Source organism: Rhinolophus hipposideros, assembly GCF_964194185.1.
Source record: "Rhinolophus hipposideros genome assembly, chromosome: 8".
NCBI lineage: Eukaryota > Metazoa > Chordata > Mammalia > Chiroptera > Rhinolophidae > Rhinolophus > Rhinolophus hipposideros.
The window spans coordinates 91703984-91718280 of record NC_138054.1 but is presented as its reverse complement, the minus strand read 5'-3'; the positions used below and the strand labels follow the sequence as shown (position 1 = coordinate 91718280).

Sequence of the window (14297 nt, the reverse complement as noted above, 5' to 3'; positions counted from 1 at the left end):
TCATTTCCTCATCTTGTAGTGGAATTAGTAACAGCACAGGCTTCCCAAACTAACTGAGGGAGCGTGCTGTTCCAGTTCCCAATGCTGGATTACAAACCACCCCAGAACTTCCCTGGGGCTCGGGCTGCTCTGAAGATGGCCCACTTCTGAGCCTGGCAAGTTGGCACTGGCTGTGGGCCTGGGCCCCTCTCCACTGGTTGCTTGCATGCCCTCGCAGCATGGTGGCTGGGTGCCAAGAGCAAAAGCCCCAACAGGCCAAACCTGCAAGGCCTTTTTATGACCTAGCCCTGGAAGGCAGTGTCACCTCTGCCATGGTGTTGGTCCAGTGACCGAAAAACTCACTTTCCAGACTTCAGGGGAGGGAACGTCGACCAAAGCACTCAATGGAGTGTCAGAATCTGTGCCAGTTTACAATTGCCCCACCCACTCAGGGCTTGGCACAGTGGAACTCTGAAGGAGTGATGGTGATGGTCCTGACCCCAAGAGCTTGTCGGGCCAGACAAGTTCCACCCCAGGAGGGCGCCTGGAACACCAGCCCCAAGCTACGCAGTTTCTTCTGGAGTTTCAGGAGCACCACTACCTTCTATTTAGACCCAGAACCCACCAAACAGTCTTCCCTTTTATTCCTTGACTCCTGGGGAGCTCAGAGGTAATGACAGTTCAAGTGAAATGACGCAGCCCAGGTTGAGTGCTTCAGAGCAGTTTTGGCAAGGATATTACAAAGGCTAACTGTAGCCTCAAAATGCTCCCGTCCCAGCCCAGGCACCGGCCTCTTCCTTGGGTTCAGAGGGCCTACAGATGTGAGGGACATTTCTGAGCTTCCTGCCAGGGAGTCCACGGCCTCTTCCAGGACCCTCCATCCCCTGCCCCGAGTCCGAGGTTCATCCACTGCAGAGACAGGATCTCATCGCCCTGGAACCACACCGTCAGGAGAGGCTGGGGGAGTAAGTGCAGCGCCAACAGGTGGAGCCAAGAGGCCGGAATCAGCTTTGGACAAACCACCCGTGTTGCTCACGTCTTGGGCTTTGTCTCCTCTTTACTTCATACCTTGTAATGATTTAAGACGAGACGGGGCCTAAAGAGCGTTGCCCCAAGACGGTTAGCAGGAGCCCTGGGCGCTCCACTCTGCCTTATGACCCGCCCCTGCACAGCGACGCCCCCACTTCGTTCCTTGACACTTCTCTGCTCCCCTTGCCAGACATGTTTGGCCTCGGCCTGAAAGTCCCAAGACAGCAGCATAAAGGGAACGACATCAAGTGTATAGGAAACATTTTTATTTCAAAAAGTACCTATTGAAGGCATCCTAAAACCTTACAGGATTCTGGACACGTAAGCCTACAGAACAGACAAATAAATACGCAAACCGACCCCACCCTCGGGGGTTGGAACTGGGTGCTGGACACTGAGGGAGTGTGTCCGTTAGTACCTAAGTCTCTGAAGTCATATAAATAGAGAATACTTCCTAGGTCAGCATTAAATACTATCACTGAATTCTCATAACTTAATTTGTCTTATAGATAAAGGTGTGCACATCCAACACGCAGTCCCCACCCCCAGTGGCCCAGCCTCTGGCCCCACGTCAGTGCACAGACTTCTGTTAAATGGTGGCCCCTTGGCAGCACAGATCCCACGATGGGAAGCCAGGAGGGCAGGGAAGGGAGCAGACATTTCTGAAGGGCTGTCCCTGATGCTGGACGGCCAGCTGGAGCCTGTTGCCAAGGCTGCTGCCTTCCCTTCCCATCCTTAGTCTATCCAACCAAAGAGAGAGGCTGGGCGGCGGGGACCTGGAGAAGGACGCAAACCCAACCCTGTCTCTCCTTCCCTGGTCCATCATCTGGGCAGCCGCCAGACAGTGGGATGGTCTGTCCAATGGTGGCCGGTCAGGGAGAAGTAGCAAAAAGAAGAGCAGGAGCTCAGGACACTGGGCACCCAGCCACGAGGGAAGGCCAGACAAAGGCTGGTTTCATAAGAAAATCAACAGCGTTTGCAGCCCTGTCTCAACAACAAAGCTTTACATATCTTGCTGCCCAGGGGAAATCCTTGACCCTGACAGGGTCACAGCCATGCCTGTCTGGAGGGAGGAGGGGAGAGCTGTGGTGGCCACAGCTCACATCCTCTTTCCACTCCCTGTTTCACCCTCTTGGGTGCCGAGGGGGCCCTCTATGGAGACGGCCCCAAGTAAGGGTGCCAGGAGTCTCCATGAGACCAAGACTTACACCCTTCCTCTGGGAGGCCCTCCTGTCACAATTATCACAAAATCTGCGACATGTCCCCACACTAACTGGGCAATACACAGTCTCTCTGGCACTGAGCTTGGTGCTAGTATATAATCAGGGCTCAATCAATCCACACAGCCCAGCCCTGCCTGCTGTCCCCGTGCCACTGACAGGACACAAGCCATCACACTTGGGCAGCCTCTGCCTGCAAAGGAACCGAAGACAGCCACCCCACGGAGCTCGGACAACCTCTGGGTGGGCTCAGCCACAGCTGCCCCTGTGGAGAGGGAGCATTGAGGGCTAAGACCATGGCTGGGGAAAGAGGGGCAGGCGAACCCTGACTCACCCAGGAAGGATGAAGGCAAACCTGGGGGAGGGTCCGCAGGGAGCAGGAAGCAACAGTGTGGGGCAGCTGAGCACATGGTGCCCAGGCCCACAGGAGCCCCTGGCTGGCCCGACCCCTCCCCCACCTCCAACAGTGCCTGGCACACAGTGGGTGCTCAGGAATGACAATCCCAAGGGGATGGGAGGGGATGGCTGTGAGCTGTGGCCACTCCAGCAGGGTGTCCAGAGCACAATTTCTAACCTGGAGCAATGACATCACACACAGGTGGGCCCATCAAACAGCGTGAAGGCCACACTTCCTCCCCAGAACCATCATGCTGCCTGGCCATCTTAGTTCACCGGGAAAAGGCAACGCAGTGAACATTTGCTTTCAGTTTAGTATCTAACAAGGAAAACGCAGACACCTTTCTCTCTGGAAGGAAAACAAATTCAAGCAAAGGCTACTTTGGAGACTTTGAGGGGACAAGATCCCCCAATCCACAGAAACACTTACATTCCCCAGAGAAAATGGGCCCCTGAGCTGCAGGGTTTCCCTGGAACCCCTGCTCGTGAAGGGCTTAAGGCACCGCCCCCCCACACCCTGCAGAAAGCTTCCCCAGAGGCACTGCAACAGAAAAAAAACCAAATCAATCTGACCCTGGTTCCAGCTGCCTTCTTTTAAGGAAAGGCCAAACTGCATTTCAAACCTGCAACCAACCACTGAGGCCACCCTGCCCAGAGCTTGCTTTACAAGGAGCAGGCTTCTCGCTCACAGGCCAGCCAGTGAGTCTGCCCAGCTGGGCTTCAACCTTGTATTTGCAGGCGTCTGCCCTCTCTTGCCTCAGCCTGAGACAAGGTCCCAGAGGTCTCCAAGCCAGGGGGCAACACACCAGCAGGTGGGGTGGGTGGACAGGGACACCCAGTGCCTGCCTCAGCCCAGGTCCACTAGAGACAGCAAACACTTAGCAAGTCCCTCTAGGCCCCCAAGGCCACACTCCTGCCCACAGCCCTGCGTCCCCAAGTCTGAGCTCACCTCCTGGAAGCCCATCCCTCTGAGGGGTGTTTTGGCGTGAGACCTCCTTCTTCTGGGGAGCTGGCCAGCTGGGACATCCAGCACTGGACACAGAGTTTGGGACCCCACTGCAGCCACCTTCCGCCTGACCCCTGATGCTCTAAGACAGCTGGGCCATTCTCAGACTTCCAAGGGAGGACCCCGCCCCCTCCACTCACACCACAGAAGTGCCCCCCCCACCCCCCCGCGCCCAGGTGGAGCAAAGAGGAGCAGGTGGCAGCAGCAGGCGGGGTGCGTGCTGCACTGGTGAGGTGGGGTGGGGGCACAGCTGGGGTGACCTCTTGGAGCCAGACGTGCTGGCAGGGAGACACGTTGGCCCTTCCTGGACCAACAGAGGGGCACTTACAACTGGCTTTGGCCCCAGCAGCTGTGACCCAGGCTCTGGGTGTACAGGACTCTCCAGGAGTCAGACTCCGAGTCCGGGCTCTGCCTGGTGAGCCTAACCTGTCCTCGTGCACGGAGGAGGGGTTGCTGCCCCCCAAAAGGTGCTGGGTTACCTGCACCGAGGCCCTCCCTGGGCCAGGCCTGGGCTAGTGCAGTTCATGGGGGTTCTGGGGTGGCCGGGGCCGGCCCACATCCACGTCACTGCTGCCACTGTCCAGCTCAAAGCCATGCCCGCCTGAGGGTGTCTGGGGCATGAACTGGCGGAAGATGCTGACGCTGCCATGCCAGAAGGTGGGCTCCGGAAGCCGGCCCACCACGCTCCACGCCCGGGTCTCGGGGTCATAGGCCTCCACCACATCCGAGAGTTCAAACGTATTGTCGTACCCCCCCGACACGTAGAGCTTCCCTCCGAGGACGGCCAGGCTGCCCCCCACGTGCACCTGTGGGCCAAGGGGGACAGGTGAGTGGAGGCCAGAAGCGAGGGCAGAGCAGAGTCCCTGCAGCCCCTCTCCATGGAGAAGGTGCCCGGGACCCTTGGGAGGGGCTGCCTTGGCACTTCTGGAAGTGGTGCTGCGAGCCACCCTTGCATACTTTCCAGGACCGGCCCACGCCCTTCCTACACACCAGCTAGGAAAACGGGGCTCCACACCCAGAGGTCACATGCCACACCTGGTCCCTATGGTGGGCAGGGGGCTACAGAGGCACCAAGTCGCCCTGTGAGCAGCACCAGCCCTCTAAGGTGGGCACAAGTGTCCTCCCCATGTGTAAGATGGGGACACTGAGCCTCGTATGGCTGACCGCCACAGAGCTGGGACTTGACCCAAAGTCTGGGCTTGGAGCCATCAGGCTGGGCTATCCCATCTTTCCCGGATTTGCTATAATGAGCATGTATAACTCATTATGGGGAAAAACAGGAAGTTACATCTCCTACACGTGAAGAAGTTAAGCCGTGATGTTGTAAATTGTGCCACTTGCCATGCAGAGTTATCATGAGCAGGTCTGGAAATTTTAATAAAGACAGAAAAGATGCAGGTGGGTGCAGACATGTGTCGGGGACGAAGGAGACCACCCATGTGGCCAAATGCTGCCCAGCCTTCCCGGCTGCACCACGCCATCAGGCTCCGCACCTCTCTTGGCAACAAGCAGAGAGAAGAGACCCCAGGCAGGCAGCAGCAGCCATGTGTCCTATTCAGAGCACACAGCTGGTGCTGAATAAATGTGTCCCCAACGTCAGTCCCCAAAGACCTCCTGTCTGACTTCGTCCCCTCTGTTGTCTGCTTGTTCACTCTGCTCCAGCCACACTGAGCTGTGGGGGCTTGTTCCGAGAGCACCCTCGGCATGTCCTGCCCCGGGGCCTTTGCACTTGTTGTCTGCCTGTGGAACACTCTTCTCTAGTACGCTCTCCGCTTCATAGCAGCTACTCAACAAATACTGGTCCTAATGCAGGATCTCACTAAGCTGTGTGACCCTGGGATCTTACTTAAGGTCTTGGTGTCTCAGTAACAAACAGGACAACACCCGCCCTCTACGAAGTGAGAGAACACCAGGAAAGGGCTCAACCCAGGCCCTGCACACCAGGATGGTCTCCCAAACACTTAGGATGACGCCTGGGCCACAAAACAGGACCAGTCGCTGCTTCCATCACAGGTAAGCTTACCTGGTTCATAGATGGGATCTTGTCCCATTCGTTTTTCGTGGGGTTGTACACGTCCACCTCGGCAGAGTCATCCCTGTGGAGAGTAGGGGGAGATCAGGTCAGAGCAAGGATGGGAGAACCCTGGGTGTGAACGGCTAGAGAGGAGGGTCCTCCAAGCCCTTCGCCTTTGGGGACACCTTTGGGGCCATACGGCAGCCCACTAGCCAGTGAGACCTATCCCTATTCCTGACTTCAGGCCCTCACACCTATCTGGCCTGGGCTTCAAGGCCACAACCCAGCCTGCTCCCCAAACCCAAAGACCACGCCTTGAAGTGCTTAAACCCTTCCCCACAGCCCAGCACCAACGCGCTGCCCCCTCCCCTCGCTGTGGCCACACGGGCTTGCTTCAGATCTTAAACTTGTCAGGGTCCTGCCCACCACTCATCCTTCCGATGTGGACACGTGCCACCTCTTCAGGACAGCCTCCTGTGGCTGTGCGGTCCAGGCCTGCCCCCACCTGTGCCGCCTCCCCGTGTGCCCTGGCCACTGCTGTCACCACTGATGTCAGCCCCTCCAAATCCCATCCTGTTCACTGCTGCGTCCCCAGCACCTGGCAGGGTAAGCACAACTCCAGGAAGGAAGACACCAATGCTGTGCTTCCCTTCAACCTTGTCTGACACGCTCCTGATCCCTGCAATAAAGGGTTCAAAGACACTGCCTCCAAAACTGTAGTCATAAGGATCCCAGGTCAGGGGTCAGGGGAGGGGCCAGACAGGAAATATTTCAGGCTCCGCAGACGTTCCCCAACACGCAGTCCTAACACAAAAGGCAGCCTTAGGCACACATACACAAAGGGGTGGCTGCGTCCCAACAAAACCTTATTTATGGGTGCAGAAATTTGAATTGTGCACTTTTCACATGTGATAAAATGTTACTCGTTTGTTTTTTTTACCTCTAGCTCAAAATGTAAAAGCCATTCTTACGTTGGGGCCCCTATGATAATTAATACTGAGACCCATAGGGCTGCCTGCTACCCAGCAGGGACACATACGCTGTAGCCAGAAGGCGCCAGGCTGGAAAATGTTCCCAGCGCCTTCCTCTGCAGGGGTCAGGGCACCCCAGCCAAGGAGCCACCTTAACCGAGGACCAGGGCAGGGGGAAGACGGAGCAACGGGGTACTGCTTACAGCTCAGGACAGCAGCGAGAGGGTGAGACCTCCATGTAGCACTGGCTGCCTGCCTGGGATGGCACCTTTCGGCAGGAACGGTCCTGATGGGTGGCATTCCAAGGAGAGGGGGTTATATGGCTCATGAGGTATCAAAGTGCAAGAACAGGGTGGCTCTGGGACAAACACCGAGTGCATCAGACCCAGGACTTGCCCGCACTCTCAGCCAAGGCCAGGCCCCCACTACCCACCTGAAGGACAAAGGCGCTGCCTTCCTAGCAGCTCAGTTTTTCAGCCAGATGGGGGAGGGGCAGAGCTAAAACCGTCTTCCCTGGTGAACTCTTACAAAAGCTCACAGGGGGTGCAGGGGGCACCTAATGCTTCCATGTGGGGTGGTTTAGCAATGACAAGTGACAGGTCAGGAGGAGGAAAGTGTAGGGGCTCTCCGCAGCTGGCTGGACCTCAGACACCCTTGTTCTAGGACCACAGCGCGGGAGGGCATTCTCAAAGGCACCAGCCTTGAACTATGGCCCAGGGGCTGGCACGCTGGTAAACTGTATTTATAGCTGCCTCCACCCCCTCCTTGAAGACATCTACCATGACTTGGGGAGCTGGGCGAAGGGTCAGATGACGTGTGTAACAGGACCAGGAGCTAGCTGAGATCCCAGGGCTTTCTCAGAGCAGACCGCAGGTTCTTGGCACACGGCGAGACCTGGCCCCTTGGCCACTTGCAAGCTGCCACCTCTGTCCTAATGTGCTTATACAGGAAGCCTGGGAAGGAGCCTGGAGCCTGGGGGAGGGGCGGCTCAGATGGCTGGGGGTGGGGCGTGCTGAGAAGCAAAGTGCACAGGTCCTCTGAGAGGGAAAGGGAACAGGGGAGCGCTATTCATACCTTCCTGGCCCCACAGCTTCAGGCAGGCTCCAGGCCAGGGAGGGGAGGAGACACACACAGGCTGTGCTCCGCAGGCAGGAGCTCCGAGTTCCCCAGCTGCCCACTGGCCCATCAGGAGGGGGCATTTAGCTGTGACTAGTCATCAGGACCAGTGGATGCGCAGTGACCCAATGGCTGCCTGAAGGGCCACAGCCTGGCCCAGGGAGGCTGTGGTCAGGGACCTGGGACGGACGTCCTTGGTTCAACCCTTGTGCCACCACTTAAAGCCCGTGGCTGGAAGTCCCCTACCCCTCTAAGCCTCTGTTCTGTGGAACAGGGACGACAGTGGTGCCCATCTCATCAGACAGTCATAGAGATCAACCAGAAAAATGCCCACGAAACGGGCCACACAGCGCTCGGCAGGTCCAGGTCCCCAATGAGCTCTAACTACTGTCATCATTCCCACAGGTAGCTTTGGGCCTCAACACCAGCTCCTGCCCTGATGGGATCCTTGGACAACAGCATTCATTCAGTAAGCCCTGAGCCCTCCCTGTGCCAAGCCAGGTGGGAAGGGAATAGACAGAACCTGCGGAAATGCACTGGACACAAAAGTGTTGCTTTAAACAGGGAGCGGGACCGAACTCACCACCTGGTTTCTTGCCCAACTGCCTGAGCGTGGACACTCTGCTGGTGAGCAAAGGGCCCCCCTCTGACAAGGCCACAGCTTCCCCAAAAGCTCTCCTCTGGTCTTTTAAAGATTCAGAATCCCTCTTAGGTAGGACAGGTTCCTTCTGAAACAATGCTATGTGGGAACAGCCAGGGCCTTTAGTGGACCCTCCAGGTGGAAGTTCACCAAACGGACACATTTCATTTAGAGTCTATGAATCTCAAAAAAGTCCTCTGAAAGAATCTCACTTCACCACACTTGGGATCCCTTGGTTAAGAAAACCTAGAAGCCCATAGAAAGCTCTCTAAGAAGTGAGGCAGAAAGAAACAGCTGCTCCAAGTCAGAAAGACCCAGCTTTGGATCCGACTGGCCTCAGTTTCCTCATCTGTGTAATGGGGAGAACAGCAGCGATGTGCTTAGCACGGGGCCTGGTAAGAAAGATCACACGGTGGCCTTGGCCCCTGGGACTCACCTGATGAAATACATGAGTCCATTCAGAGTCACTGTCTTGGGGGCAAAGGACCAGGGAGGGAGCTGGCCACAGTCCACCAGCGACCACAGGTCCATGTCTGGGTGGTAGCACTGCATCACCATGGTCTCCTTGCCGGCCAGGGAGCCAATGGCATAGAGCTGGCCCCGGCATGCTGTGGTGGAGCAGTTGTCCATGGGGTAAGTCATGGGCTGCAGGGCCTCCCAGGAGTCGGTGGTGTGGTCATAGCGCTCCGTGCTGTCCGAGGCCACCACGTACAACAGCCCGTCCAGCACGCAGGAGCTGTGGTACTCGCGGGCCTTCAGCATGGGAGCCACCTCCGTCCACTCGTTCACGCTTGAGTTGTACCTCCACACACAGTCGTAGAGCCGCGAGCCATCAGACCCTCCTGCCGGGACATGTACAACGGACAGGTCAGCCCATGCCGACTTGGGGTGAGTCACCCACCTACGAGTCCCTGAACTTCTGAGAGGGCGTCTCCAGGGAAGGGATGAACCTCCCTGGACTTTGAGGTAAACACACGTCCTCTCTCACCAATGCCTCGGCCAGGGGCTCCATGCTGGGGCTAAGGCAATGCAGATGCCGCCCGCTGTCCACAAGGATGGCGGACCTTCACGCCATCAAAGCACTGTCAAATCTCTGCTGGCCAAGCAAAGGCCCTGGGGCTGCAATTTTAAGTAAACAGCAACCTCAGATGGACCATGGTGTCAGGTCTGAGTCAGTTCTCCCAGGGAGCCACAAAGCATGGGGGGGGGGGTGCACAGGGAATTGTTCACCAAATTCTAGGCTTCCTGGCCAGCACCTAACAAAGGCTGTGCCAGGAATAGCTGAGAGGAAATCTACTTCACTTTGCAGGCAAAAGACCCAACACAGAAAGTCATGCTGCCAGTGGACTTCTGGGCTCTGCTTCTTGATTTAGGTGCGGGTTCCTGACATGTTTTGTTTGGAAAAACTCATCAAATCATCCAAGTATACTATATACTCTTCTGTCTGTGTTTACTTCAAAAAGAGCTAAAAAATAAAAAACAGTGGTGCTGACTGTAATCATCCATTAAAGCAGGTCTACTCAGGACTTAGAATTCCCTCAGCAGGAAGGGAGCCCAGAACCCTGGGGTTGCATTCCCTACCCCGAAGCTGGCGCCACAGGCGGACCAGGCATGACATTCTATCCACCTCATGGCCCTGAGCTTTTTACGGGGAGAAAACAAGTTCGTGTCAAGTGCACTCTGTCTGCCTCCTTTCTATAGAACTGTCTATGGCAGCTGAGGCCGCTTGCTCACCCTGTGAAATTCCCTACAGGCAGCTGTCTGGAATGACCCAGCCACCTGTCTAAACCCAAAGGATTAGCTGTTAAGCTGAGACATTTAAGGGTGGGCAAAGTTGGGGCCCGTCTGACCAGTTTGGGGCAGGAGTTCCCTGGCCAGACTTGGTGGTGGGGGGCACGGTTCCCAAACACAGAGCCAACCTTAGATTGCAAAGAGTCTGATTCTGGGAGATGCCAGCAGAGGCTGGGCCTGAAGGTGAAGGCCAAGGAGGCCTGTCCTTAGGTCAGGATGCCTCCCACTCATCAGCTCAGAGCCCCACAGGAACACTCGAGCAAGTCTCAGAGGTGGCTTTCTCTGGAATGTGCCAGGCTGGCCCAGCCCTGAGCTTCACTGCCTGATAACAGCCCTTGGCAGGGCCTGAATGCACACTCAGGCTGCTTCTTTCCTTATATAGCCGTCACGGACACCGCCCCTGCTCACCCCATGGAAGGAGGCAGCCTTCTGTTTGAGCCAGGATTTAGCCTTAATAAAAAATGTGGGAGAAACCCAGGACTGGGGCTGGCTGGGACCCGCCCAGCATGACTCGGCAGTGTTTTGGGGCTTGGGCCAAGTAACTGGGAGAAAATCTCTTAGCATGTGACTATGTTTACAGTCACTGGGCTGGGAGCAGCCTAAACACCATGTGACCCACAGTGCATGGCCAAGGTGCAAGTCTAAGAGAACCAAGTCACCGGTGACAAAATGCAGGCGTCAGGAAGCCTGGGTGGCTCAGCTGGGAGGGAAAAATCCCTGGGAGTGGAGAATGGATGCCTCACAGTGCGTCAGCCCAGGACCTGTCCCTGGACCACCCTTAGGGAGAAAAGAAAGCACCGATTGTGTGGGGTGAACGCCCCAGTATCATCCAACCAAAAGGGGGGGCGGCACCTCCCCTGGCAAGGAGTGGGATACCCAGGCAGACCATAACGGGCGGGTTAGAGACCCACAATCGGCTACTTGTCCCCACTACACAAGGGGACAAAGTATCTTCTAGTTCCAAGGTAGCGATCCTAGAACGGTACGCACTGGCCAGCTTGGGGAAAAGGAAGCGACCGCTTGCACTCAGGTCGGGTCCTGGACTCCACGTTCTGTGGGCGAATCTGGCAGGTAGACCCAGGGGCGCAGGTGACTAACCCTAGAGACCCCTGCCTGAAGGGGCCGGCTGGCCTAGAGTCCTCTTGACCGGCCCACTCACCCGTCACGTAGATGTCGTTGCCCAACGCCACGATGCTGTAGCCCCCACCCAGGTGGTCGGGGAACTCGGCCAGGTAGCGCCACTGGCCCGTCTGCGGGTTGTAGCAGTCGACTGTGACCAGCTCGTCGCAGTCCTGGTCGCAGCCGCCCACGAGCACGAGGATCTCGGCGAGGCCGGTGGAGGGGCGCGGGCGCATGCGGGGACAGGGCCCGCGGTCGTGGCGGTCGTAGCGCGCCGCCTGGAAGTCGCGCGCCTCCCGCAGCAGGCGCAGGCAGGGCGGGCAGCGCGCCACCAGGGGCTCGGCCTCGACATGAGCCAGCAGGTAGAAGCGGCGCACGAAGGGCAGGCGCACGGCCTCGAGTAGCTGCGGCCAGTGCACCGCGCGGCGCGGCGGGTCGGCGCGCACCCAGCGCAGCGCCAGCTGGTAGGCGGCCTCCTCCTTGGGCACGCACAGCCCGTCGTCGCGCAGGTAGCGCAGCAGGCGCGCCAGCGGCAGCCGCTCCAGCTGCTCCGCGCCCAGCTCGCCCACGTGGCGCAGTATGAAGCGCTGCGCCGCGCTCGCCAGCCCCGCGCAGCTGAAGGCCTCGGCGAAGTCCTGCATGTCCAGGCAGTTGGCCAGGTCGAGCTGCTGCTGCAGAAAGGCGCCACACGCCTCCTTCACGGCCGGGAACTGCAGTAGGTCGGCGGCGCGCAAAAGCGGCTCGGCGTTGTCGCCGCTTACGGCCACGCGGCCCGTGTAGCTGAAGTCTAGCAGCAGCTGCAGCATGTCGGGCGGCACGCCGTGCAGGCGCACCCGCTCGGCGCGGCTCTCGCGCAGCTGCCCGGCGAACATGGCGCGGAAGTAGGGGCTGGCGGCTGCCAGCACGGCGCGGTGCGCCGGGAAGTCGCGCCCGCCCGCCGCCTCCAGGGTCACGTCCAGGAACTTGCGCTCCGCACGGAGCTGGCTCAGGCCGCGCAGCAGGCTCAGCGCGTGCGCGGGGTCCGAGAAAGGCAGCACGGCCAAGGGCGCCGGCCGCTCCATGGCGCCTTCGCTGCGGGGCGCTGGGTAGGGGCGCACGGTGCTCCGGGAGGCCGCGGCCGGGGCCAGCGGGAGAGACGCGGCGCGCCCGCTGCCGCCGCTATAAATACGTCCGGGCGCCGCGGCCTCCGGAGGGCTGGCCCGGGCGTGGGCGGGGCGCCGGCGGCACCGCCCCCTTAACCCCCGCGGGCCTGGCGCGGCCACCGGGCGCCGCTGGCTGGCTCGTCTCCCCTCGCGCGCGCCCGCCCCCGCGCTCCCGGCTGAGTCACCGCCGCCCGCGCTGCTCCCTCTCTCCGCCCTTCCGGGGCTTCCTGCAGCCTCCCGCCGACGCTCGGGCCGGGGACGGCGGGTGACAAGTGTTCTCAACGAGGGTCTGCAGTGCCGCGCTCCGGGAATGGGGGCCTCCGGGGCCTACCCACGACCCAGCCGGGCCCGGCTGCTGAACAAAACCGTGTTCAGTGGGGGCCAGCGCGGCGCCCCAAACCGAAGCCACCCTTTCGCGCCAGACTTCCCAACTGCGTCCGCCCCCGAGCTCCAGGGAGGCTCGGTACAGTGGCTTTTTTTTTTTTTTTTAATTCCACTAGTTCCACGGGTTGCTAGTGAACACTATCACGGAAAAGATTTCAAACATCAGGATTGTCATTCAGGAGCAAAGCGTGAACACGTATAAAGTTTTTAGGGGAGGTTTTTTCTTGGCGCATTTATAAGTGACACGGGGCCAGACGCCGGGAATCTGCTCCACTGTGTTCCTGCAGTAGTTTCAAACTTGACTAATTCGGTCATTACTTTCGTCAGCATAAGGCGCAGATGCAGTTTCCGATTCATGGGGACTCTCAGGCTCCAGAGCTGCCCTCGGAAGGGGGCAGGCCTGCTCTGGGGTCGGCCACACGGTCACCCCCACCTCTCCTCGCCCCCTCTCCTGGAGATGGAAGTGTGAAAGAAGCAAACTGAGGATAAGAGAAATTCCCAAGAATTACAAGTATACTATTAAACTGAAGAAAAAGCTTCAGCTCCAGAAAGTTATTTTGGGAAAAAGCAGTTTTTTTCCTCTTCCATGAGGGGATTTTAAGGGCCGGGACAGTGCGTTCAGCTCAAGGTCAGACGGGACTGCCTTAAAAACCAGGAAATGTGGCCGTTCGGAAATGTCAGTCACTTGTGGGGTGACAGTAAAGAAAGGAATCTGTCTTATTTTGGTTCTAATAGATATAATACCAGGACTGCACTTTCAACAAAATCATAAAAAAGAAAATCCCCTCACTTGGAAGCCATTTTTTCCTTTAGTTTAATGTATGCTTTGTTCAGTTGTAGAAAAGACCCTTATTTCGCCTCCTTTTGCAGTTGAAACCTGCGGTTTTATTATTGAATTGTTCCCCACCCCCACATCCTATGGGCTTCACAGACATTCCTGATGAACCCTCCAGCCCCAGGCGTGTCCCAGCCCAGGCCCAGCACGGGAGAGTTGCTGTCATTTCTTGGTTCCAGCCAAGTCTGCACAGCCTTTGCAGAAGACATCTTGTTTTTATTGCATCTCTGAAATGAGAACTGTAGGCTTTCTCTTCTCCCTGAATCTCTCATCATCCTGCCGTGAGAATGTATCTGGTTGAAATTTCAGCCTGGGAAGCACAGGCCTGAGTAAGAAAACAGTCAGGTACCCAGGCAGCTGCCTGTTGCCCATAGATGGGCTGTTCGCACAGCTATTAACTCCGGCAGCAGCATTCCTGGGCCCAGGAGCCCCGCCAATAGCTTCCTTGCACAGGCTTTGTGACAAGCCAGTCTGAGTAACCAGGAAGTGGGATGTTTGTAGGGAAAAGTACTCCAGTCCCTCTGGGTCAGAACTCCCCCACCTTGCATAAATCAAGTCTTTAACAAATCAATGTGTCTATAGTTAAGAACTGAGTCCAGTTTTGTGTACTCCTAACGGGGTGGTTACTTCAACAAATCATGTTTGATGGTTACTG

The 14297-nt window shown here is 57.7% G+C and overlaps 1 protein-coding gene across 1 annotated transcript; it reads right to left on the bottom strand.

Moving 5' to 3' along the window:
- Window positions 1-1253: 1253 nt before the first annotated feature.
- On the bottom strand, window positions 1254-12441 carry KLHL21 (kelch like family member 21). The gene is made up of 4 exons (XM_081055419.1): window positions 11322-12441; window positions 8808-9213; window positions 5654-5726; window positions 1254-4436 (listed from the first exon to the last, which is right to left on the bottom strand). The coding sequence occupies exons 1-4, from the start codon at window positions 12340-12342 to the stop codon at window positions 4143-4145; spliced, it is 1794 nt and encodes a 597-aa protein (XP_080911545.1). The 5' UTR covers window positions 12343-12441; the 3' UTR covers window positions 1254-4142.
- Window positions 12442-14297: the final 1856 nt, after the last annotated feature.

What these genes read in the sequence shown, in the direction of transcription:
- KLHL21 (XM_081055419.1), bottom strand. Translation starts at nt 12,342, where the DNA reads ATGGAGCGGCCGGCGCCCTTGGCCGTGCTGCCTTTCTCGGACCCCGCG. An exon ending in GGACTCATGTATTTCATCAG is followed by an intron (nt 5,727 to 8,807) that starts GTGAGTCCCAGG and finishes TACTCTCCACAG; the next exon opens with GGATGACTCTGCCGAGGTGG. An exon ending in AGATCCCATCTATGAACCAG is followed by an intron (nt 4,437 to 5,653) that starts GTAAGCTTACCT and finishes CTTGGCCCACAG; the next exon opens with GTGCACGTGGGGGGCAGCCT.